Raw genomic sequence first — 27,500 nt, 5'->3', positions numbered from 1 at the left:
GCAGGCATCCAAACTCAGTTGCCAGATAAGTTTCCGGTACTCCAGTCTAGTTTTCCAGGCCCCCCCCCCCCCGAGTTTCACCTGTTCCAAAACCCAAAATTTGAAATTGGCTTGACTACAATAACAGGAATGCCTAAATAAAGTTTCTTTATGCTCTGTCTTTTGCACATAATATAAGAAGCAGTGTAAACAATAGGCCAGGTATATCGCCTCACAGTTACCTGTTGTTGGTAATATAAATTTCAAACTGGGTAAATGCAACTCCATGCTGTTTGCAGAAAAGGGACATTGTGGGCACATCCCACACTTAAATTACCCTTTTCTAGACCTGTCATTGAGTGATGACCAGTCATTTTAAAAACTATTCAAGTTTGGACCTCTTTTAAAACTAAATTTCACTGTTCTAGTGTACACGTTTAAACTGTTTGGCATAGCGGCAAAAAGGTTCCAATATTTAGTAATAATTTCCTGAACCATCTTCGTATCCTGATTATTTTTTAAAACAAAATACAGGCCCGTATTACTCGCCTTGCCAAGTTCCACTTGTGTCTGTGTATTAGTATTGGGGGTAATACTGTTTGATTCATGTTGATTCACATGCCGTAAAACTCATTAAAGGACTAAACTTTTTACCCCATCCCTGTAAAACCACCTCGTTCAAAGGGGTCAGTGAGTACTTTGGGATACCCTCTAGCTAAAAACAAACTTTCAGTAAAATTGAACTCCTTCACTAAGTCTTTCTTTAATGTAGTCATATAGGCTGCTCACACCGTCTGACCCTTTACAGTATTAATCTATTGAAAATAAGGATGGTTGCTATTGTAATGTAGATAGGAATTGGAGAAATGTTCCTTCCTAAACAATCTGGACACATATCTCTTATTGATAATATCCTTTGAAATTTTGACATCTAAAAAAACGAGTCTCCACCAGTCCTACTTTGTATCTAAAAAAAATATCTGTAGTGTTAAAAATATAAGTCATAAGAAGTTTGATAATATTCAAAGGGCCGTTCCATACAATAAAGATGTCATCTGAAAAACGATAATATCCTTTTATATATTTAAAATAACAAGAACTGAATGCAAAATGTTGTTCCTAATAAAGCAGTACAATATTAGCAAAAACAGAGGAACACTAATCACCCGTAGCCAACCCCATCCAACTGCTTGTAGTATTCTCCTTGGAAAAAAAATATTAATTTATCTTTCATAATCAATTCCATGTTTTCCATAATTAATCTAAAATCATTATGGGACAAAAAAATCTAATTCTGTCAAAATTTTGTCAAACCACTGTAATCTTGTACTATGGAATTACAGAGAAAATATCTAAATTAGGATCAAAAACTAATTTCTCCATTTTGACCAAAAAGTCCCAAGGATCAGTCAAAATAAAAATCAGTCAAACTATGCTGGTGCAAACCATAGAACATTTTTAGTTTCATGTCTATAAAGATGGCTAAAGGTTGGGCTTTCGAATCAGTTGACACAACTGTAAGGCTCACAGGGGGGTTGAACACATTTTTTTAACTTTGGGGATACCGAATATCCCAGGAATACAAAGTTTTCAAACTTTCAGATACTCTTATAATTTCTTATTGATGGCTCCCTGTAACAAGTTATCTTCCAAAATCATATAAATGTTTCTGTAGGCTAACTCAGTCGCATTACCTGTCTTGAAACAAACTATTTCTAGATGATTGTCCTCCACTATTGTTCTTTGTTAATCCTACAGTGGCATATCAGTTCTAGGCAGTATCAAGGCACATGCTACAAGAGCCTTGGGTATTACAGTGGCGTACTTGAAAGTGATGGACTCTTAAAGCACTCTAGAGATAGCTAATTAGTCCTTTGTACATACATTTAGAAAGCATTACACACTGAATTCCCATCCCAGATCCAGAGCTAGCATTGCAAGCGCCATTCACATGGGGCTCCTGCACCCTTCTCCTTCCTCCTCCCAGGTTGGATAAGCTTTGATAATCAACCCAAATAGCTAAAGGCTACTGCAGCAATGGGAATGGTGAACATAGTACAGTTGTGTAAGAACTTGCTATAGCAGTAGATGTTTGAATTTCACACTGCCACAGTAGCCACCCCCTCCTTCCACCCCCTTTTCTATGCATAATTGTTGTTTTGGGGATATTAAATGTTTTTGTGTTTATGCCTGTGATTCAGGATGAGGTTGTTTTTTATAGTTTTTCTATGGGCAAGAAAGTCCTGAACTGAGTTCTTTCTGGCTGCTGTTTATCTGATTGGTACTGACCAATCGTTAGCAGAAGGAAGATTTGGCAGGAGCCAGAGCTTTTGAAGCAGAACGGTTGTTGCTTCATAGGTGGGGAAGCGGCCCATATAGCCAAAGGTTTCTGCAGCAGTGTGGAATTTGAACATCTATTTTTATAGCAATTTTTTACGCAACTGTGCTTATTTTTTGCATCTGGTCTTTGATGGTGTGCCAGGCTGTAGACTTTTAGTGGTCTCCCTCAGATCAGCACAAAAGGGGTTGGGAACATCTTATGGACTGCCCAAGGATTCCAACAGAGCCTCAGCAGAGTTGTCCATCTGTGACCAGTGGAAAGAGGCAGAAGAGCTTCTGAAGGCTTCTAAACTGATTTTCTCTTTTTGGAAGTCAGAAGATTAATGTTGAGGAAGCCGAGCCACTATCTGTCCACAAATGGATAAGGGCCTTGAGGTGTTGATTCTTATGAAAAATATTAAGGCTGTTGAGCAGATTTTATATTGCCTTATGGGTAAAATACAGGCAAATCGTATAAGAGCAGACTTTGTATGCCTCCCCATATAAAAAACAAACTAAGATTTGTGTAAATGTAAATTTTTCTTTTCAAATTTTATTCAAAATTGAAAAGAAGGCCCCCAGAGGGGATACTTATCTTCCCAAAAGGTGATACGAGCAGACCGCCAAAACACTGAAGGCGCAATTAAGTTAGTCTGAAGACTTAATTTGGCAAGAAAGCTGTGATTTTTTTTGTCTCCCTTATAGGTTCATAGGTTGGTACTAGGCTATCGGCCCTAGGGCCTATACAAGCCTATAACAATTCCCTGGCTATTTCTTCCCACAGTATTTACTTCCCTGGACCCCTGTCTAGCAGGGCAACTGACGTGATCCTTTTATGCTAGAACACTGTCTTACTGTCTCGGATGTATTGTGGGCCTGGAAGGCGCTTAAAGGCTTTTACATACTGGACATATGTCCAGTCTTTGGCAGAATACTTCCCATATAGCTTTGTGCTATTGCAACTATGATCTAGTGATGAACATCATGTTATGTTATTCAGTTTACCTGTTTGATTTCAGAAAACATGCAGTTAAGTAAATCTTCACAGTACCTTTAAAATGGTTTCATAGTATATGTAGGTACACACAAACACTTACCTTAAGTCGTATGTTTCTGTTTCAGGGCACCTGAAATTATTCTGGGTTTACCATTCTGTGAAGCAATTGATATGTGGTCTCTGGGCTGTGTCATAGCAGAGCTATTCCTTGGGTGGCCCTTGTATCCTGGAGCTTCTGAATATGATCAGGTAGGTAAGGCTCAGTAGTTGAAAATTAAGCTTATTAGGTGAAGCAAAAAAAAAAGGCAGCCTTTAGTGTTTTTTCAGAACCATTTTCATTTTCAGGATTGCGGGCTCTGCTGGCTGCAATGTGTACATGTGCACTTCACCTTGATGGTCTTGGGCATAGTTGGTTTAAAACTGAACCCTGTAAATGTTCTTCCCCTGCTATGATACATGTTTGGTCATATTTCTTTTGCTGTAATTGTGTATTGTTGATGCATTATGAACAGACAGTTCCTGATTTGTTAGTTCTACAAACAGCTATATTTTTTGAATTTCAGTGCACTTTAGGTAAATGTTCTCATATCTGGAGAAGTCATAAACCCAAACTTCTAGTTGTTCTCTGTGTTGCTAAATATAGATACACAATTGATTTAGAAATGTGTATGACTTGGATGGAGTGGATAATGAGGCTAAATGTTTATGTAATCTTTAATTCTTTATGAAATGGTTTCTGTGTTAGGTGCAGTGTTTCAGGTGGACTCGTGCATCTTCAAGTAAATTAATGATATGAAAAAAAAACTCCTTAAACACACAAGTCTTATAAAATTCGTCATGCAGAATGTTAACCAGCATAAAATGAATGCCTTTGTTAAGCTGTACACCATCACAACTGTTCAAAGAATCCCAGGTAAAAATAATATATTCAGAAAATGAAGGGTGACTTGTAGCCTGGCAGCTAAGTCGCTGTTTAATGTATAAGTGTAGTAGTGCAAACACTACAGTAGTGTTCTGCTGCAGAAGGATGGTGATTGCTATTAATTGTACAGCACAAAAACTGTGTGTAAGATATGCAGAAAACTGTGAAGACCAGAAGCTGTGAATGTAGTGGTTTTGAAAGGTTTGCAGATCTGATAGCGTAGAACTACGCTGTGGTTGTAGCATTGCACAGGGCAGACGTCTTTACTTAGTATTGAAGTATGTTTCCTCTTATGATGGAGATCATACAGAAAGCCAGGCAGCACAAGTTAATGATCATTCTCACAGCTACATCATCACCTTGTTGGAGCTCCAGCTTCCATTGTATCTGTACACACACTTCCTACTTCACCTTTCAGGCAGACTGCAGCCAGATATTCATTCCTTTTGGCTAACTGCACGTTGTTTTCACTTTGATTATTTGTTAGCAGCCCTTCTCTTTTAGAGTGGTACAGCATAACTGACACTTTTCAGAAACCAGACTCTGTTAAGACCTAACAAAGGTTAAATGGATGTGCTTCTTATCTGGCTTATCTGAAAAAAGTTAAAATTCCTTTACCATTTCATTTATTTTTGTATATCCAGCCCAAACTTTTAGTTGTAGACTTGATCTCATTTTTGTTCAAGTCCGCCTAGCAATTGGATGTAATTTTTGTCTGTGTACCAATTCTTCAGCCTTGAGCTCTTTATAGGTATGCAGAGCCTTTGTCAAAGGTATGTTCTCCTAAGGCCACTGTTAAAGAATGCTTGCTTTGTGCTAGAAAAAAATAACTTTGCCCCATTTTACCCTGCAGATTTTTCAAACTTAAAATGTCTTTTTGGAAGTTCTTCCTTTCTGCTGGCCAACACTTCATTAAAGAGAATTTCTGAATTGCGGGTCTTCTGAGAAAACCCCACCCCCAGTTCTAGTTTTTCAGATGTATGGTACTTTCTCTGTACTTATCCCTCCTTTATGCTTAACCTTGCTACAGAATCCAGTATCTACCTTTACATTCACCTTTCAGTTTTCTTCCTCAGTAGTCTTACCTGTGGAGAATACCTCCTTCAGTGTTTGGGTGTGCACCATCAGTTGAAATTTTATATCCTTAACATTAGGTCTGTCAAAAAAATTCACAGCTGTTTTTGTGCTTCTGTAATAGTAGTAATAATAGTAATGATAAAAAACTTGGGTGCAGGTATGGAAGGTCACCTTAGCAGAATAACTTAACTGATTGCACTCAGTTGTGATACAGTAGGTTTCAAGCTGGATGCAGTATCCGAAAGAAAAGCCTCTTCCTTTTTAAATGAAAGGCATGTAGAGAGCATAGCTGCATCCAGAGTTTATTCCAGGTCGTACCTAAAAGGTATTTGTGGAACAGGAACTTCAGTCTCATAAGGTGCTTGTAAGCTGGTTGTGATATCTAGGTTACTCTATGGAGCTGCCTTTATAAGGGGTGTGTTCTCGTAAGGGAGACTGCCCAGGAGAATTATCTTGGGAGTCTTTCCTTCTGTTACCTAGGATGGACCTGATTTACTTGATAGGAAGTAGCTATGCAACATCCTTGGTTAGCATAGCCACCATTCTTTCCTCCCCTCTTCTGGTGGAGTTGATCTAGAAGCACAATATTATGCATTTTCTCCACGTTGCACAGCTCCCAAATGATCTGGAGGGGGTGGCACTGTGGTGTGTTGTGGGCATACCTCTCAACTGTACCAAATTCCTCTGTATTTACAGTTTTTGGGTTTCAAAATAAAATGGTGTCACAACTTTTTTTTATTTTTAATTTCATTTGTATGCTCATGCTGAAGTCATCAGGTACAACGAGCATATCCTGCAGCATTATCAATGCATGATATATGATTTTACATTAGACCAGGAAAACAGCAAGAGTAATTACCAAAGTTTTAAAAAATTGCTATGTGCTGTGGGAAATGACAGTGCATATCATGTCTAATTTTTAATGTACTCTGTACTAGTTAACTAGTAACATTCCCTATGGGCTTGTGGGTGATGACAGTGCATAACTTATCTAGGACAGCAATAAAGACAAATTACATTGAGCAGGATAACACAAGTGTTGGGGACGATAATGTAATATACCGTGCATGATTTGCACGTCTATGTGGTTTGAGCAGTTGACTTTAAGGCAGCCTTCTGGCTTGGGCAGTGTCAGTAATAAACATTGCTAGCTGTAAAGCTAAAGATTAAGAAGATACTTGCAGGTATAAGTTTTTTAACATTTTGAAGGTTATATGCATCTTAAAATGCAGTGTAAGGGTGTAAAACGGAAGAGAAGATTAGCTTGTGAAAAGGAAGCTCCATCTCCTGAATAAGAATTTCTTCAACAAATGCTTGCCTTTAACACATGAAATGGTCTTATCTTCACCGTTACATTCCACGTATCCACCCATGTAAATATAAGACTTTAGTAGAAAAATAGATCTGAATTCTAAACTGTACATGGAACATTACTTTGCACACCAAATACTCTACTGATACGAAACGTGAAGTCAAGTCCCTGCAAATACATGCTGCAAGGGGTGCTATCCTGCCACTATAACCTTGATAATCAAATAAATAAAACCATAATTTGTTACTCCTATTCGGCTATCTTTTTAAATGAAAAACCTTTGTTAAAATCCTGACCAGAAAACATTGCATTGACTTCACAAACGTGTGTGTGTGTGTGGTGTGGAGTAAGATCAAGAACGACCCATTTGTCTAATGTGAAGAATATTTCACCAGAATTTTTTTTCCCCCCCTGATGTTGGTAGCATGAGTAATATAGTAGCGCAAGAGGATTTTGAATGGGTATGTACCAATCGGCCTCGCATCGAGAGATGAAAGAAAATACTGGACAAGACATGGGTGATTGACTGATTGTCCTGAACTCTTCAGGCACATTCTGCTTATGTTTATTGGGTGTCGTATTATAGGGTACAGTATAAGGCCCCTTAATGTCTTGGGTTACACATGCCTTGTTGCTTACTCCTACCACTGTTTTAATGCTTTATTGTTTAATCGTCGGTAATAAAAACTTAATTGTGTATTTGAATATTCTTACAGCGGTGTTTATGTGTTTAATCTTTTTCTTCATTTGTGTATGAGGGAGGTAGGCATACATTAAATCAAACAGTAAACAATGTTAACAGCACACTTTATAGCACACTTTTTGACTTCAGAAATGGATCTGTTAGCAAATTAAAAAATGCCTTGCCCATATCTGTTGACTACTACTTCCATTAAGATATTTGGAAATGTGGTAAAGGGACTTTAACTGGTGTTTCTGTCTGGAATCTGTATTTTCAGAGTTAATGTCAAAATTGGGGAACATTTTCACAATTATTTTAATGTTGATAAAAGTGTTATTTTAACCAGCCCATAGAGCTGGGAACAAATGCTTAAATAAATTGAAGTATATACAGGTGTGTGCATTTTACATGCACAAGCACGTATGAGTATATGGCCATATATACATTGTTTGTGGTCATACATGCATGTGTATCTCTCTTTATATGCGCACACACACACACACACACACACACACACACACACGTGTAATGGTAATATATAGGTGGGCAGTATGAGAGCAGGAGAAAAGGCATGCTATATTCTACAAATGTGTCTGTGCTAAGGTACGGTCTGTCTGTCTGTCTTGGTTTGGCGTTTGCACACCCAGTGAATGGTGTGATGATTGATTGATATTTTTTTGTAACTGGGTTAATGCTGCTGGAGGTGTTGGGCCAGACTTTTTTTTTCTTTTCATTTGGGTGGGGCACTGGGGAAAAGCCTCCACAAAATAAACTAATACAGTGGTGGAACAAAAATGGCAATCGTGGTAATAGGAATATAGTAATATGGTGGATTATGATTATGGTAAGATGGCAATCAATTTTTTTTTTTGTATTTGAGATGTGGATGTCAAGAAATTCAACTTGAGAGAGTTAGACCAGTCTTAAGAGGTGAATCTTGAAATCCATGTTGAGAACACATGACTTGTTAATTATGATTGAAAATATCCAGTCATAATTATGCTCTAATATACTGCTAGTTATAGGGAAAAGATTGTAGGAACGTGAAGCTGTAAGACTCGTACTGTAGTCACACAGACAACAGTCAAAAGCTGGGTACCCCACTGACAGATAACAGCTTTAAAAGCTGATAAATGTTTGAGTGCATTTTTATGTGTCAGCACAAAGTGTTTACCAGCCTTTAAAAGTCGTAACCAATTCTCAGTGCTAGTTTGCAGTGGATGCTGCAGTGCAAGAACAGAGCATTTCTGCACAAAAATCCTGCATCAGTGCTGTGCAGGTTTACTTCCAGTGCTAGGGAGTGCCTTGGCTTATGTAGACCACAAACTAGTAGGAAGTGGCACTAATCTCTCGCTCTTTCCCATTTACACACTTTGTGGTACATGCAATGAGCACTTTTCAGTACTTGTCGTTTCTGTAGCAGTTATGGGTTTTACTGGCTCAGGTTGCTAGCCCAAGGCCCAACCCTCCTTATAGGGCACACCACACAGACACACACACACACACACACACACACACACACACACACACACACACACACACACACACACACACACCTAGGACCAATTTGAAGTGTCCAGTCCACCTACTGCATGTCTTTGGAGTGTGGGAGGAAGCCAGAGCACCCAGAGGAAGCTGACACGAATGCAGGGAAAATGCGCAGACTCCGCACCGAAGACACCGCAGCCAAGAATGAAACCGGAGAACATGTTGCTGTGAGGCGACAACTCTAACTGCTATACCACTGTGCCACCCAAGTGGCACTGACGGACATTTTTTCTCTAGCTTTGTGAATGTGGTGCAGTGTTTTTGTACATTTAGTTTCAGCCCCATCATTGAAACATCCTGGAGTGTAGCATTAATACCCAGATGTATATTGTCTTTCATTGTTGCAGTAATAATTCCTTGGAATTTCCTGCTGGCAAAGCCCTTGGCCTGCCCGAACACCAGAGATTTTAATCCCATCTTCCTGGCCCAGCGAATCTCTCCCTACTGATGGTGGGGTAAAAGGGTTGTCAGCTGACACCGTATTTTCAGTTCTTCCCTGCCATCCAAGCCAGTTATACTTTTGCACTGTTGTTGATCAGTTCCAAGACAGAACATAGATCAGCCAAGGTATGTACCCTTTTTGGGAATGATTTTTTCTTTTCCTCAGTTTAAAAGTGTAGAACTGTGTCCTTGCAAAATGTTTTAGAGCTGTAAGGAAGAGTTGGTGGCCTTCATGCACCATGGCATCTATCAGGCTATGTCAGGGTTCCCTTGTAGAAGTGTCTGAAGACACAAAGGGTATTAGACAATCAACAACTGGTGTCATCCAGTAGTCCACCCAGGCTTTGTGATCATCAAAGGAGAAGAGACTCTTTCACAGTTGCTGCTAACAGTGTGTGGCTAAAGCGTTTAGTAAGACCCTTTTGGACTTAGCTGTGCTGTCAACCACCTCAACATCCACGTGGACCAAAGGATTCAGACTGTCAGATGGTCATTAATTGCTGTGCAGATCCTGGCTTCCAACTCCCATTCCATTCCTACCTTTGAGGAGGGCTGTGTCCACAGAGCTTCAGAGGAATCCTTAGTTAGACTGGAAGCCTCAGCAGGTTGTGTGCCATGCTGACAACATTCGATGCCACACCCAATGCCAAAAAAAGAATACTGTTTCCAGTTTGCTTCAGCTTAGGCCTTCTGGGGCTATGTCACACCAGGCTTACCCACAAGACCTTTTAAGGCTGAGGATCTCCTGGATTTCATGTGATCCAGACAGCTCAGTCCTGGTAGGACCACTGCTATGGGTTCTTCGGGTGAAAGGGGAAGTGCCAACCAAGAATCTTCTGATTCTTATGGCTGTTATAAAGAAGAGCTAATATATGTAGACCAGATTTCTTCAGGATCGTATGCTGACCGTGAGTCTGAAGAAACCTTGCCTCAACTTAACCCCTGGCGGATTTTACCTTTGGATAGTCCTTTCACAAGATAAGAGAGTTCTTCATTTTGGTGGTTGCGGATTATCCACAATCTAAAAAAAAAGTCGGAGAATTTCTTATACTTCCTGAGCACAAACCTCTAGCTATTTATCCAGTGTTGTGGGCTGTGAATGATGATGATTCTGACTCTTGTCTGTAGCTGTTCTCCTACTCACCTGTCCCTAGGAAGCCAGACTTCTTTTATAGGGTCCTGGATTCCCTTAAAATCTCTTCAAGAACTTTGTTGCAGACTCTGATATGGTTTCCTCAGGTCACAAGGGAGCCGGCAACAGCACCTGTAGAAATTCCTAACCTAATATTAGAAAGGGTAGAACTCTGGATAGATTTGGCAAGAAAGTATACATTTCTATTACCCTGGTCATGAGAGATCTGAGTTGTCAGGTGATGTTCTTCGTGTTTCACTGTTGCAGTCATTACATTTGGGTTATCTGCTTGCAGTAGCCATCAATCGGCCTGATTAACAAAGTCTTGGGTCCTACGTCAGTTGCTGTCTCTTCTTCCGTGACGTCAGGTCATCAGGGGTATAAAACATGCAGCCGGAGTCATTACATCAGTCTTTCTTACCTTGCGGTGCCCGAAGCAGAAGCAGTTCGCAAGTGCCGGCCGGCCGACTCCTGAAATTTTCTTTTTCGAGTTTCAGAACCAAAGTCTTCAACTAAAAGCTAAGTACCCCATTGGGAAAACTTTTTCTTGCTCTAAACCGATGTCAGTAAAAGTAAATAATTGCATTTCTTGTGGAAAGCAAATACCTCCATAAAGATTTTCATTTGTACTGTATTCCTTGCCTAGGCCCTGACCACGGACGTACCTCGCTGTCTGTTTTGTGCCTTATTTAAACCACGAACTATCCGTCGTCTGTATATTTGCACTTCTAAATATTTTGGTGCTCGGTTCAATTATCCTGATATGTCTTTGGTAAGCCATTCTACTACCAACATTCCGAAAAAACGCAAAGATAAAGACAGAGACAGGCCGCCCAGTTCGCCGGTACTCAGTGAGGCACTTTCGAGCCCCTGATACCTGCTACTTCAGATTCGCAGGCTACTACTGAGACCCATTCAGAGTCCGGTATGCTGCGAGATGCTTCAACTGTGGAACCTGCGGATGTCTCTACCTTGGGTAGGTCCCGAGCCGCTGTGCAGGCACCGGCTTCTGAGGGTGGATTCAGGCCTACTGACTTGCATATTAAACCGACGCCATCTTCTTCAAGGCCTAAAACTCAAACCATGCCTAGAAAACTGATGCCCAGACCGCATGGTCAGGCCTCTATGCCTAAAAAAACGAATGATAAGAATGACTGAAGATCTTATTACTTTAATCAGGGGAAGCCAACCTTCCCCCTCTAAGAGACCTTGGACTGAGTTTGCTTATGATACTTCTGACCAGGATTCTGAAATTTCTGTTTCCTGTGATGACCAGGATTTACCCTTGTCTACCTATGAGGATTCTGATGCTGAGGACTCTATTCTCTCTGTTTCCCCCTCCCCAGAGGATTTCTCTTTTGGTGGAACCTTGCATACTCTCAGGGAGCATTTTCGTTGGGAAAGTCAGGATTTCTCTGATTCTAAAAAGAGGCTTAGGGATTTCTTACTCCTGCCCCAGCACAGGCCTTTAGCTATGCCTCCTGTACTGGACATTGTTGATGCCTTTTCGGAATCTAGCATGGCCCCCGACTCTACCTTCTGCTTCCAGAAAACCTGATAGATATTACAGGGTTCCTGACTCTCACAAGTTCCTTTTCAAAAATCCTACTGCGGATCCTGAAATCATTTCACAGGGACCCAAGGGCATTAAAGCTACTACTGCCAAAAATCCTACCCCCTCTGATAGAGACTCCAGGGGCTGGATAGATGAGGTAAGAAGGTATACACTTCTGCAACTTTTGCCATTAGGGCCTTGAATTGCCAGTTTTATATGTTAAAGTATCAGCTGCATATTATTGGATTTTTTAAACAGAAAATTATGTTTCCTGATTGTACTGAAAATAAGAATTTGCAGGATTTAATGCATTCTGCTGAACAAGTTGGTAAACATACATTGCAGTGTGATTTTGATTTCACTAGAGGCATCTTGCAGGGCTGCGGTAACTGGGTCTGTACTTAGAAGGCTTGCTTGGCTTAAGGAGCAATCCTTGCCAGATCATGTTAAAGTGAAATTACTGGATGCTTCCTTAAATCAGGACCGCCTGTTTGGCAACAGGGCAGAAGTTCTTAAAAAGATGGAGGAAAAAGCTAAATCTATGCAAACTGTAAAAGATTTTTTTACAAGTACAACCTCCAAGATTTAGTTGACATTGGCCTTCTAAGAATTGGTCCTTTCCTGCCTCTTCCAGACCTTCTCAGTCCATACCCAGATCCAGCAGAGCACCCAGGCTTCAATCCCAGGGGACGCACAGGACTAAGCAGTGGGGGCCTCCACTTCCAAATCTGAGAGTAATAAAATTCCCCCCTATGGTAAACTCTCTCTGACTTCTTTTTAAAACTTCCAAGCACTTCTCAACTGACTGCCCCTTTGGGGGGAAAGAAGATTGAACTTCATGCAAAGAACTGGGGACTCATTACCCAGGACAAATGGGTTTTAAATGTAGTGTCCCAGGGATACAGATTTCACTTCCACAAGTTACCAACTCCAAGCGGTTGGCCAGATCCATCTCCAAATCAGTGGGCAGAGGCCCAAATTCTCTCTTAAGCATAGGGGCTATTTAGTTGGTACCAGAAGAAGAAAAGGGACAAGGTTTCTACTTGAGATATTTCCCAGTACCCAGAAAAGACAATTCATGACGTCCTGTCCTGGACCTGCCTACTCTAAACACCTTTTTAGTGATTCCAAAATTCAAGATGCTGACTCTTCACCAGTTGCTTCCTATGCTAAGCAAAGATGCCTTGTTGGCAACACTAAATTTAAAGGAAGCATACCTGCACATCCCAATCAGGGAATCTTGCAGAAGATACCTATGCTTCAAAGCAGGCTACACGCACTGTCAGTTTTCTGCACTGCCCTTTGGCTTACCTACTGCGCTCAGGGTATTCAGAAAGTGCTTAGCTCCAGTTATTGCATTTTGCAGGCAAAAAAATATTCAAATACACCAATACCTGGATGATTGTCTGTCTAATTCAGGCAGAAAACCAGGACATACTTTTGAATCATCTGGCTTTTGTACAAAGGGTGCTAACTTGTCTGAGGTACACCATAAACAAAAATAAATCACACTTGGTACCCTGTTAACAAATTATATTCCTGGGAGCAAGCTTGAATTCAACTTCCCAGATGGCTTTCCTCATGCCAGAGAAACAAATTCACTTGACAACCAACTTCAAACAAGTGGCCACAAAAACCATACTATCTGCAGGGCAAATACTATAAGCCTTGGGGTTCATGGCCTCCTGCATTCTTCTAATTCCATATGCAAGACTGCATATGAGGAAACCACAATCTATGGTGTCAACATTCTCAGGATCTAGAAGCAATGATTCCTATCATTCCTTGTCTACGGGTCTATATTAGATCAGCGAACGCTTAAACAAGCGAACGCTGATTGATCAAACTTATTTAAGCGAATGTTCAAAATATCGAAGCAACAGAAACCCGAATTTTTTCCTAGGGAAAGAATTTGGTTGTCCATCTCTGTTGCTTCGGTATTTTCAGTGCTGTGGTGGAAAGTTACGGGTATGATTCAGGTAAGTGTGCGATTGTGTGGATGTGAGTGTTAGGGCGGGTTTAGATGAGTTAGGGTTAGGGAGCGGGTGAGATGAGTGTGCGATAGTGACGGACCTTAGGGTTTGGGTTAAGGTAAGCGGATAGTTAGTGGTGTGTGCATAGATGTCCTTCAAGAATGCAACTGCAGTCATAACATATGGGTTGTCCTGCCTCAGGCAGCCCTCGGTCGGCCGGATTCCAAAGTCTGGGTCCGACGTCAGCTGATGTCGCATTTCTCTCCGTCAGAGCGGCTGGAGTATATAAGCATCAGCCGACGCCATCTTCTTCAGTCTTTCTTGCCGCGTGGTGCCTGAAGCAGAAGCAGTTCGCAAGTGCCGGTCGGTCAGCTCCTGTATTCTTCGAAACCGAAGTCATCAGAAAAGCTAAGTACCCCGTTGGGGACCTTTTCTTGCCTCAGCCGATGTCAGAAATTACTGAAAAAGTAAATTGTTTGTCTTGTGGTAAACAAATACCTCATAAGGATTTCCACTCTTACTGCCTCCCTTGCCCTGGCCCAGACCACGACGTCTCGGCCTGTGCCGCCTGTGCTCGCTTCAACAAGCGCACTCTCAGGCGCCGGGCGGAGTTCGCTGAAGACTTTTTCGGCGAAAAATTTGATTATACAATGCCGTCGGAACAACCGACAACGCAGACTCCTAAGAAACGAAAAGACCGGGACCGACATCCTCGGCCCACGTCTTCAACCGACACCAAAACTAACCGCGAGTGCTCCGGTTCCCTCTGAGGCGGTTATTCCACCGCTCCGAATCGAAGACACCGCATTACCGACACCTCCGATTCCGGAGGCCACTCCGACGCCAGTTATTGATTTTCCTCCGGATACCGAAACCGAGGAAATGCCCGAGACCATTGCTGTTGATAAGGTTAACTCCTGCACGTGGAGCGGCTAGGCCTCCCATGTCCATGTCTATCAAGGCCTACACACGTGCCAAGGCAGCCAGCAAGTCCAAACATATTACTGCTAAAAACTTACCTCAGACTACTCCTGAAACTCAGATCATGTCCATGGCCGCAGATTTAATTTCTCTGATCAGAGGCTTCCAGGCCCATCCTGAGAGAGGATCCCAGCCTCCTCCTGAAAAGAGGCCCAGGGTTGAACCCCCTGACCCTCTGCCCTCAGATGAAGATTCTGAGGACTCTGTTCCCTCTGAAAGCCAGGAAGAGCCCTTCCAGACCTATGAGGATTCAGATGCAGAGGACTCCATTCCCTCGGCCTCCCCTCCTGAGGATATTTCTTTTGGGGAAGTTCTGCATTCCATGAGGGAGCATTTTAAGTGGCAAGGCCAGGAATTTTCTGATTCCAGAAAGCGCCTTCGAACCTTCCTCAAAAAGCCTCAACACAGACCCTTAGCTATGCCTCCTGTGCTTGATGTTTTGGATGATTTATACTCTTGACTCCAGTGTTACCCCTGATACTCTTCCTCCCGCTCCTGTCAAGCCTGACAGATACTATAGGGTTCCAGAAACCCATTCTCATTTATTTAGGGCCCATGCTGTTGATTTAGAAACAATTTCCCAGGGGCTTAAAGGGGTTTCAGCTACCACATCCAAAAATCCTTTGCCTTCCGACAGGGAAGCAAGGTCCTTAGAGAGATGGGGGAAGAAGGTTTACACCTCCACTACTTTATCTATGAGAGCTCTCAATTGTCTTTTTCACATGTTTCAATATCAGGATTTCCTGTTAGATGATTTACAGAAAAGTTTGGCCTCTCCTGAACCTTTAGATAGGAAGTCTTTGCAGGACGCTGTGCATAATTCTCAGCAAGTTAGCAATCATTTTTTGCAGTGTGGGTATGATGCATTGGAGGCTTCATGTAGGGCAGCTATGACAGGGGCGGTCATTCGTAGACCTGCATGGCTAAAAGAACAACCTTTACCAGATCATGTTAAGGCAAAACTTCTTGATGCACCCTTGCAAAAGAACAAGCTTTTTGGTGCTAATGCTAACGATGTGTTAAAGTCCATTGAGGAAAAAGCTAAGTCAGTACAGACAGTCAAAGATTTCCTCCAGGTTCAGCCGCCCAGATTCAGCAGGAACTGGCCTTCTAAAAACTGGTCCTTTCCTAATCCTGAAAGATTTCAAAGGGGTAAAAACAGGCGTGCCCGAGGAAGAGGGCAATACAGAGGATCCTACAGGGGACGACAATGGCAAACCGCAAACCAAAGAAGTGACACAGGGGTTTCTCCTGCCCCGCAGGGACAAGCTCAATGACTTTCCTCTACTTCCACTGACCAAGGAGCAAACAGAAGCTGCTTTGGGCGGAAAGTTGTCTCTGTTTTCAAGAAATTGGCACAAACTGACAAAAGACAAATGGATACTGGACATTATAGACCACTGTTACAGGTTTCACTTTCATACCTTGCCAAGAAAACAAGGCATGCCAAACCTTCCACAAAATCAGAGGGCAGAGGCTATCAAACAAATTTCTCTGCTTGCTCAGATCAAAGCAATAGAAAAAGTTCCACAACAAGAACAAGGTCAGGGGTTTTATTCAAGACTGTTCCTTGTTCCAAGAAAAGAAACTCAATGGAGACCAATACTGGACTTGTCCGCTCTAAACACTTTTCTCATAGTACCAAAGTTCAAAATGCTGACTTTACAGCAACTCCTTCCCATGCTGGGCAAGAGGTCTTGGCTGATTACTCTGGACCTCAAGGAGGCATACCTGCATGTCCCTATCAGACACAGCTGCAGAAGATACCTCAGATTTCTTGCAGGGCCAGAGCATTATCAATTCTCAGCATTGCCATTTGGCTTATCTACTGCGCCCAGAGTATTCACGAAATGCCTGTCATCAGTAATTGCTCATTGCAGGCTCCAGGGGATTCAAATCTACCCGTACCTGGACGATTGCCTCATACAAGCGGACAACAAACTAACCTTGACAAAAAACTTGGATTATGTCATACACTTGCTACAGGCTCTGGGATACACAGTCAACTTTCAAAAGTCAAGACTTCAGCCATCCCAGCAAATAACCTTCTTAGGAGCCAAACTAGACACAGCCTCTCAAATGGCTTACCTGACGGAAGACAAGCAAAAGAAGTTAACTCATTAAGTTTAGCAAAGCTCACCCAGATGACTGCAGGGAATTTCCTACAGGCCCTGGGTTACATGGCATCCTGCATTCTCTTGGTCCCACTAGCAAGACTACACATGAGAAAGCTTCAATGGTACTTAAAAAGCTTATGGTCTCAACACAGCAACAACCTAGAAGCAATTATTCCACTCATTCCATGTCTACAAAAGGAATTTCTATGGTGGGCCACAGTAAGCCAGTTAAACACAGGCATGTCGTTCAAAAAACCTCAGATAACACAGACAATGACCACAGATGCCTCAGACCTTGGATGGGGGGTGCACATGGAGGGCAGATGTATTCAAGGGCAATGGTCCCCAAAGGAAACACATCTGCATATCAACCAAAAAGAAATGCTAGCAGTAATGCATGCCATCGAGGCCTTTGGACAACAACTTCGACAAGGCCACCTACTAATACGGACAGACAACACCACTGTGATGTGGTACATAAACAAGCAGGGGGGCACTCATTCTTACCCCCTTTGCAGACTGACAATGAATCTTTGGGAAAAATCACTGGGTCTAAACATAAAGCTACAATCCCAGTTTGTTCCAGGCAAAGACAATGTTCTGGCGGACAGTCTAAGCAGGAATTTCCTGGACCCCCACGAATGGAGGCTACATCCAGACATCTTTATACGACTCACCTCGAGATGGGGCAGGCCGGACGTGGCCCTATTTGCCTCCCACCTCAATCATCACTTACAAAAGTTCTGTTCAAGGACATATCATCCACAAGCATGGAAAGTAGATGCCCTCTCATTCAACTGGAACTCCCTAATAATTTATGCATTTCCACCCCTGCCACTGATGACCACAGTGTTATTAAAGATCAAGGCAGAGCAACCGAAGGGGATCCTAATAGCTCCAGACTGGCCAAGATAACACTGGTACCCACTACTACGGAGCATATGTCACAACAAAACGTGGGCCCTTCCACAATGGCCTCAACTTTTGACTCAAACACAACTTCAGGACTATTCATCCCAACATCCAGACTCTACAGCTAACAGCTTGGGAAATCCCATAAATAACCTCAATTTACCTCTCTCCAAGGAAGTTCAGCGGATATTAGCAGAAGCCCGCAGACCATCCACCAGAAAGGCTTACTCAGCCAAATGGAAGAGATTCAGCATTTGGAATACCAACAAGGGTCATGATGCATCACTTTTGAGCATCCCTCTCATTCTGGAATACTTGGCAGATATGTTACATAACGGACTGTCATACTCTTCCATAAAAATACATGCTTCAGCTATCTCAGCCAGATACAACACTGATCCACCTGTGTTTTCACATCCTTTGCTAAGGCAATTTCTTAGAGGAATCAAGAATATAAAGCCCCCAAGAAAGGCACCAGTACCAGCTTGGGACCTCAATTTTGTCCTAGAAAAATTGACTTTACTTCCCTTCGAGCCAGCAGCTTCTGTGGAGTTACAATTTCTTTCCTGGAAGACAGCTTTCCTGCTGGCCATAACCTCAGCAAGAAGGGTTTCGGAATTACAGGCCTTAATGGCAATACCACCGTTCATAACTTTTCACAGAGACAGGGTCTCCCTATGAACCAACCCTACTTTACTGCCAAACGTGGTATCCAGGGTTTCTTTAAATCAAGCAATTTACCTGCCTACTTTCTTTCCCAATCCTGAGAACAAAGGGGAAAGACTGTTACATACCTTGGACATACACAGACAACTTCGCTACTACCTAGACAGAACCAAGACCAGTAGGAAGTCTGATCAGCTTTTTGTAGCTTACGCCCCTGGAATACAAGGAAAAGCAATTTCCAAACAGACAATTTCAAAATGGATTGGACATTGCATCAGATTCTGTTATTCCTTCCATGGAAAGTGTGCGCCAGCCAATGTCAGACCACACTCCACCAGAGCTACAGCCACCTCTGCAGCTTTTTAAGAGGGATGCCTACAAAAGACATTCTAGAAGCTGCCACATGGAGCTCCGTGCATACATTTTCCAAACACTACAACCTCCCTTTATATTCCAGATCCAGAGCAGGTTTTGCTTCGGCAGTCCTGCAGGGATTGATAGCTACACCATCATTTTCCTAGAGCATACCACCTCCCCCAGCTAAGCTATGGTATTCAACCCATATGTTATGACTGCAGTTGCATTCTTGAAGGACATAGTACAGTTTTGTACCTACCATAAATGTAGACGTCCGATAGATATGCAACTGCAGTCGGGTTTTCCCTCCCTCCTTCCCCTCTATGCCTTGGGTCCACTCCTATCCCTATTATCCTTAGCTGGGGATATCTGTTATGGTGTATCTGTTTATTGCTTATTTATTGTCTGGAAACCTATTTTTGTCTTCCAATTTGATTACAGCCTTCATTGGAGGGCACCTGGCATCTGGGGCAAGAAACACTGAAGAAGATGGCGTCGGCTGATGCTTATATACTCCAGCCGCTCTGATGTCTGAGAGAAATGCGATATCAGCCGACGTCGGACCCAGACTTTGGAATCCGGCCGACCGAGGGCTGCCTGAGGCAGGACAACCCATATGTTATGACTGCAGTTGCATATCTATCGGACATCTACATTTATGGTAGGTACAAAACTGTACTTTTTAGGTGTCCGATTTTTAGGTGTATGTGTGTGGATTTCTGTTTGTTTGGTGTGCTTGTGCTGTGTGTATGTGTTTTGGATCAGAGATTTTTATTTATTTATTTTTTCCCTAGGAAAAAAATCGCTGATTTGACAGTTCGAGATTGTAAGCTTTCACTTACATAAGGTCGATCAGCGTTCGCTGATCTAATATAGACCCTTGTCTTCACCTAGAGTTCCTTTGGTGGGTAGAGGCCTGCCACCAAAACAAGGAACTACCATTCACACTAACTCCTGCCTCCCAAACCCTAACAACGGACGCATCAGACAGTGCATGGGGGGGTGCACCTGGCAGGGAAGTGCATTCAGGGCAAATGGAACCCAATTCAAATGCACCTTCACATCAATCATAAAGAAATGTTAGCTGTACAGAATGCTCTGACAGCCTTCAAGGACCACATTCTTCCTGGACAATTAGTGGTAAAGATGGACAACACCACTGTTATGTGGTACATAAACAAGCAGGGGGGTACACATCCCCCCCCTCTGCAGAGTAGCCATGGCATTGTGGAACACAGCCTTGAGGTAACAAGTGCATCTACAAACTCAATTCGTGCCAGGAAAACTAAATACACTGGCAGACAGACTGAGCAGAAACCTCATGGACCCACATGAGTGGTAAATGGAACCAAGGATTTTCAACATTTTGACAAGCAAATGGGGGAGCCCAGATATAGACCTGTTTGCCTCCCCCCCAGAACTATCTATTGGAAAGATTTTGCACAAGGACTCCCCACAGACAAGCTTGGATGGATGCTCTGTCCAGCTGGAAAAAGTTTATGCCTTTCCACCTCGGCCTCTGCTCTCCAAAGTACTACTAAAGATCAAACAAGACAAACCAAGGAAGATTTTGATTGCACCAGCCTGGCCACGCCAACAATGATACCCCCTCCTGTGCAGTGTGTCACTGTTGGCCCCATGGCACCTGCCTCAGACCCCTACCCTGCTGTCTCAGCAGGAGAACCAGATTCCGCACCCTCAGCTTCAAACACTGAACCTAGCAGCCTGCCTAATTACCTAAGCTCTCCTTTACCATCCCTCAGTAAACCAGTGGTGGATGTCATTTTATAGGCAAGGGGGCCTAGTTCTAGAAAATCTTATGCTGAAAAATGGAAAAGATTCTGTGCCTGGAACCAATCTCAAGGGATGAGCACAGCAGTGCCCAATTTACCTCAGATTTTACAATACTTACCTGAGATGCTTCACAAGGGCCTGTCTTTTTCCTCAATAAAAATTCACACCTCAGCCATTTCAGCTCATTACAGCACAGAGCCTCCCCTCTTCTCTCACCCACTGCTCAAGCAGTTCCTCAGAGGGGCAAAAAATTTAAGGCCAAACAGGGAGCAGCCCGGGACCTTAACTTTGTCTTGGAGAAACTCACTCTTCCTCCTTTCCAGCCAGCTGATACTGCAGATTTAAAACTCCTTTCTTGGAAAACAGCTTTACTTTTAGCAATCACTAATGCAAGAAGGGTATCTGAAGTACAGGCCCTTATGGCAGTGGAGCCTTTCATCATCTTTCATGCGGACAGGGTGTCCCTCAGAACCAATCATTCCTTCATGCCCAAGGTGCTATCCAGTGTGGCTCTTAATCAGTCCATTCATATGCTTACCTTCTTTCCTAACCCACAGAGCAAAGGGGAACGGGTACTGCACTCCTTAGATGTGCACAGACAACTTAGATTTTACTTGGACAGGACTAAACCTCAAAGGAAATCTGAACAACTGCTGGTGGCATTTGCTGCAGGGACAGAGAGGAAAGCTATTTCAAAGCAAACCATTTCAAAATGGATAGGTCACTGCATTAATTTCTGCTATAAGCACCATGGGAAACCTATCCCACAGGGCATCAGACCCCATTCAACCAGGGTTGCATCTACCTTCACAGTCTTTCTCGGGGGCGTTCCTACCAGGGACATCCTAGAAGCTGCTACCTGGAGTTCTGTACATACATTCACGAAGCATTATCATTTGCCAGTTTTCTCTAAATCCAGAGCTGGCTTTGCCACTGCAGTCTTGCAGGGTCTTATAGCTGGTCCTAATTTTATTTAAATTCCTCCTCCCAACCTTAGCTTTGGGAATCTAACCAACTGTAATGACTGCAACAGTGAAACACGAAGAACATAGTACAGTTGTGTACACTTAACATAAATGTAGATGTTCAATTGTATTCACTGTTGCAGTCCTGGTTACCCTCCCTCCAGCCCCCTTTCTTTTTTTGGCTATACCTCTACTTTTCCTTACTATGCTCAAAAAGCTTTTTGGTGTATTTGCTTTTTTTGTTGGAGGTATACCATTGTAATTATAGATTTAATTGCTTCCCATTAGGGGGGCACCATACATCTGGGGCAAGAAAAACTGATGTAATGGCGTCGGCTGCATGTTTTATATCCCTGACGACCTGTCGTCATGGAAGAAGGGACAGCATCCGACGCAGGACCCAAGACTTTGTTAATCAGGCTGACTGAGTGCTACTGCAAGCAGATAACCCAAATGTAATGACTGCAACAGTGAATACACTCTAACATCTACATTTATGATGTGTACACAACTGCACTTTCTCTGCACTTCCCATTGGCTTATCTACTGCACTCAGGGTTTTCACAAAGTTCCTGGCTCCAGCCATAGCATACTGCTGGCAGAAAAATATTCAAATTTATCCATACTTGGACGATTGCCTGATTCAGACGGACAGTCAGGAATTCCCACTTCAGCACCTGACGTTTGTAAAGGGACTCCTAATTTCTCTGGGGTATACCATCAACGAAAAGAAATCACATCTGGTGCCCAGCCAGAAGATTGTATTCCTGGGAGCAAGCTTGAACACAACTTCCCAGATGGCGTTACTCACTCCAGAAAAGCAGGTTTATTTGACAAATTACTTCAAACTACTGTCCACCCAAACCTAGCTATCTGCAAGAAAAGTACTGCAAGCCCTAAGGTTCATGGTCTCCTGCATTCTACTACTAATTCCATATGCAAGACTGCATATGAGGAAACGTCATTGGTACTTAAAAAGTCTCTGGTGTCAACATTCTCAGGACCTGGAAACACTGATTCCTATTATTCCTTGCCTAAGGGCAGATTTCCTTTGGTGGGCAGAGGCTTGCAACCGCAACAAGGGACTCCCTTTCACTCAACCCTGCCACCCAAATCCTGACAACAGACGCATCAGACTATGCATGGGGGGTTCACATGGCAGGCAAATGCACTCAAGGCAAATGGAGCCCAGGACAAATTCACCTGCATGTCAATCAAAAAGAAATGTTAGCTGTACAGAATGCACTGACAGCCTTCAAATACCTTATCCTGCCAGAACAACTCTTGATAAAGACAGATAACACCACAGATGTCCTTCAAGGATGCATCTGCAGTCTTTACAAATGGGTTGTCCTGTCGTCAGGCAGCCCTTCGGTCGGCCGGATTCCAAAGTCTGGGTCTGGCTTTGGCTGGTGTCGCACTTCACCCGACGTCATTGCGGCAGTTCTTCGGGTATAAAGGCATCAGCCGACGCCATTTTCCTCAGTCTTTCTTGCCGCGTGGCGCCCGAAGCAGAAGCTGTTCGCAAGTGCCGGTCGGTCAGATCCAGAGATTACTACTACCGAATACTACTTCGAAGACTTCTATAAAGCTAAGTACCCCGTTGGGGACTCTTTCTTGCCTCAGCCGATGTCAGAGAAAGTTAATAACTGTTTATCTTGTGGGAAACAAATACCTCATAAAGATTTCCACTCCAATTGCATACATTGTTTAGGCCCAGACCACGACGTAGCAGCTTGTCTAGCCTGTGCTTCTTTTAACCGACGGACGCTTAGACGTCGCTCGGACTTTGCTGAGCAGATTTTCGGCTCCGATTTTGCCTACATTATGCCGTCGGATCCTCCGACTACGCAAATAACCAAAAAGCGCAAAGAAAAAGACCGACACTCGCGGTCCGCGGTTTCGGCCGAAACCGCGGTTAAGCAAACCACGAGTGTCTCAGTTTCGGCCGAAACAGAGCAAGCGGTTCTTTCTTCAGCCGATAACTTGCCTGCTACCGAGGCCTCTTCTATCCTGGTAGAAACTGCTTCTGAAATCCAACCTTCTGTTGCGATTTCACAGGATTTATCAGACACCATTCCCCTAGATATTTCTACCCCTGCACGTGGAGCTGCTAGGCCTCCTCCAGCTATGTCTATTAAGGCCTTTGCCAGGGCTAAAGCAGCCAAAAATCAAACCTGTGCCTGCCAAGCCCCCGTCTCACAGGCCCAGCACCAGCTCCCATATGCTTTCTTTGGCAGAGGATCTCATCTATTTAATTCGTGGAGCCCAGCCTCATCCAGACAGGGCCTCTCTCCCTCCTCCAGAAAAGAGGCCTAGAGCAGAGCCCCCTGAGCCAGTAGCCACAAATGATTCCTCTGATGACTCAGAACATACAGACCCTCCTGAGGCTTCTTATTCTCCTTACGAAGACTCTGATGCTGAGGAGTCCATCCCTTCAGCCTCTCTTCCTGAGGAATTTTCTTTTGGGGAAACCTTGCATGCTATGAGGGAACAATTTCAGTGGCAGGCCAAGATTTCTCAGACTCTAGAAAAAGGCTTAGGACCTTTCTACACTTGCCACAGTATAGGCCTTTAGCTATACCTCCAGTTCTATCTGTTGTTGATGATGCATTTAATGATGCTTGCACTGCTCCTGATACTTTGCCTCCGGCTCCTGCTAAGCCCGATAGGTACTACAGGGTCCCGGACACTCATCACCACTTATATAAGGCCCCTTTTGCAGATCCAGAGACTATCTCCCAGGGCCCTAAAGCTGTAGCAGCTACTTCTTCTAAAACCCCTCCCTCTGAAAGGGAATCCAGGTCCTTAGAGAGATGGGGTAAAAGTTTACACCTCTGCTACTTTGTCAGCTAGAGCTTTGAACTGCCAATTTCATATGATTCAATATCAAGAGTTTATGCTTGACCAGTTGACTAAAAAGCTGTCCTCTGAAGAATCTCTAGATAAAAAGTATGTTCAAGAAATGTTACATAACATACAGCAGGTTAGTAACCATTCTTTAAAATGTGGCTATGATGCACTGGAGGCTTCCTTTAGATCAGCCATGACTGGCACAGTTATCAGGAGGCATGCATGGTTGAAGGAACAGGCGTTACCAGACTATGTCAAATCTAAGCTTTTGGATGCACCTATGGACAAGGTCAATTTATTTGGTGCCCCCGCACAGCAGGTACTAAAAAAGATGGAAGAGAAAGCAAAATCTATGCAAACAGTAAAAGATTTCTTACAAGTTCAACCTCCAAGGTTTAGCAGGAATTGGCCCTCAAAGAATTGGTCCTTTCCGGACTCCTCTAAGGCACAAAGAGGCAGGAATAGGCGCTCTAGAGGCAGAAACCAATCCAGGGGTGCCTACAGGGGCCGCCAGTGGCAGGGTAACAACCAACGAGGCACGGATACAGCCACCACCACTACAACAACTCAATCACAGTGACTTGGCGGTGGCACCGCCTACCAGGGAACAACTAGAAGCACCCTTAGGCGGAAAGCTAACATTATTTTCAAGAAACTGGCACTGCATTACAAGAGAAAAATGGATTTTGCAGACTATAGACAAAGGCTTCAAGTTCCATTTCCATACTCTACCAGGAAAGAGAGGAATGCCAAACCTACCACCTTCTCAAAGGACAGAAGCTCTAAAACAAATACCTCAATTATTAAGAATGTGAGCTGTGGAAAAGGTACCATTTATGGAGCAAGGGAAGGGATTTTACTCCAGGCTCTTCCTGGTTCCAAGAAAAGAAAACAAATGGAGGCCTATTCTAGACCTGTCCTCTTTAAACACATTCCTCATTGTTCCAAAATTCAAAATGCTGACCCTACAGCAGCTTCTTCCCATGCTGGGCAAGGAGTCTTGGCTGGTAACTCTAGATCTCAAGGAGGCATACCTGCACGTCCCCATAAGACCAATTTGCAGAAGATACCTCCGTTTTCTTGCAGGATCAGAGCATTATCAATTCTCAGCATTGCCCTTTGGCTTATCTACTGCGCCCAGAGTGTTCACGAAATGCCTGGCATCAGTAATCGCTCATTGCAGACTTCAGGGAATTCAAATCTATCCCTACCTAGACGACTGCCTGATACAAGCGGACAACAAAAACAAACTAACAGAAGACTTACAAAGAGTCATCTACCTGCTACAAGCTCTGGGATATACAGTCAATACAAAAAAGTCAAGGCTGATTCCATCCCAAAGAATAACCTTCCTGGGTGCAGAACTGGACACATCAAAACAAATGGCATTTCTAACTGCAGAAAAGAAAGAGCAACTTCCTCTCTACTTCTTGGCATTAACAAAGCAGAGCCATCTAACTGCAAGAAAAGTGCTACAAGCTCTAGGCTTTATGGCATCCTGCATAATACTGGTCCCTCATGCCAGGCTTCATATGAGAAAGCTACAGTGGTACCTAAAGAATTTGTGGTCTCAGCACAAGCACAGCCTAGAAACCAAAATTCCAATGATCCCATGCCTGAAGCAAGAGTTCTTATGGTGGGCTCAGGCCTGTCAATCAAACACAGGACTGCCCTTCTGCAAAAGTCAACCAAGACAAATCATCACGACAGATGCCTCAGACCTCGGTTGGGGGGCACACATGATGGGCAAGTGCATTCAAGGCCTATGGACTCAAGACCAGCTGCATCTGCACATAAATCTAAAAGAAATGATGGCAGTAAAATTGGCAATCCAGGCATTCAGACCTCTTCTCCAAGAAGGCCAGTTGATGATAAGGACAGACAACACCACAGTTATGTGGTACATCAACAAACAGGAGGCACACACTCATACCCTCTATGCCGGCTGGCACTGGACCTATGGGATGTGGCTCTGAGCTACAACATTCAGTAACAGGCAATTTATGTACCAGGGAAGGAAAACATTCTAGCAGACATATTAAGCAGAACTACAACAGATGCCCACGAATGGATGCTGCATCCGGACATTTTCAAAACCATCACAAGAGAATGGGGATTGCCACAAATAGACTTGTTTGCATCCCTATTCAATCACCAGTTGAAGAAATTCTGCACAAGGACCTACCACCCACTTGCTTGGAAGGTGGACTCCCTATCCTTCAGTTGGAAAAGCCTGACAGCATATGCATTCCCACCACTTCCTTTGATGCACAAGGTGCTTATCACAAGAGAATGGGGATTGCCACAAATAGACTTGTTTGCATCCCCATTCAATCACCAGTTGAAGAAATTCTGCACAAGGACCTACCACCCACTTGCTTGGAAGGTGGACTCCCTATCCTTCAGTTGGAAAAGCCTGACAGCATATGCATTCCCACCACTTCCTTTGATGCACAAGGTGCTTCTCAAGATCAAAGAGGAACGTCCGAGGATCATTCTGATAGCCCCAGACTGGCCAAGACAACATTGGTATCCACTGCTGAGGAGCATGTCCCGGGAACAAATATGGACACTGCCCCTGATCCCATTACTGCTGACACAGAACAACTACAACATTCTGCATCCAAACCTAAAACTCTGCAGCTAACTGCCTGGAACATTACATAACAGCAATTAACCCAAATTTATCCCAAAGGGTTAAAGACATAATCTTGGAGGCTCGTAGACCTTCAACAAGAAAGAATTATGCAGCAAAATGGAAAAGATATCTCATCTGGAGTACTGCAAAGGGGCAAGATGTGACACTGGTAAACATAGCCAACATCCTGGAGTACTTGGCGGAGCTCTTCCATACAGGCCTGTCCTATTCCTCCATCAAGATACATGCATCAGCTATTTCAGCAGAATACAGCTTGGAT

General features: G+C 43.3%; 1 protein-coding gene across 7 annotated transcripts in view; it reads left to right on the top strand.

The window, feature by feature from the left end:
• HIPK1 (homeodomain interacting protein kinase 1) overlaps window positions 1–27,500 on the top strand; it is a 1,001,014-nt gene that overhangs the window by 63,828 nt on the left and 909,686 nt on the right. For all 7 annotated transcript variants that reach the window (XM_044072892.1, XM_044072895.1, XM_044072893.1 and 4 more), the window contains one exon: window positions 3,421–3,544. In XM_044072892.1, coding sequence (XP_043928827.1) covers window positions 3,421–3,544 — 124 coding nt within the window. The remainder of the gene's footprint in view (window positions 1–3,420; window positions 3,545–27,500) is intronic.

The sequence above is a fragment of the Protopterus annectens genome, chromosome 5.part1 (assembly GCF_019279795.1).
Source record: "Protopterus annectens isolate FY-2018-M chromosome 5.part1, PAN1.0, whole genome shotgun sequence".
Classification (NCBI taxonomy): domain Eukaryota; kingdom Metazoa; phylum Chordata; order Ceratodontiformes; family Protopteridae; genus Protopterus; species Protopterus annectens.
The sequence above is the reverse complement of the archived record's forward strand: the minus strand, read 5'-3'. Positions and strand labels throughout refer to the sequence as shown.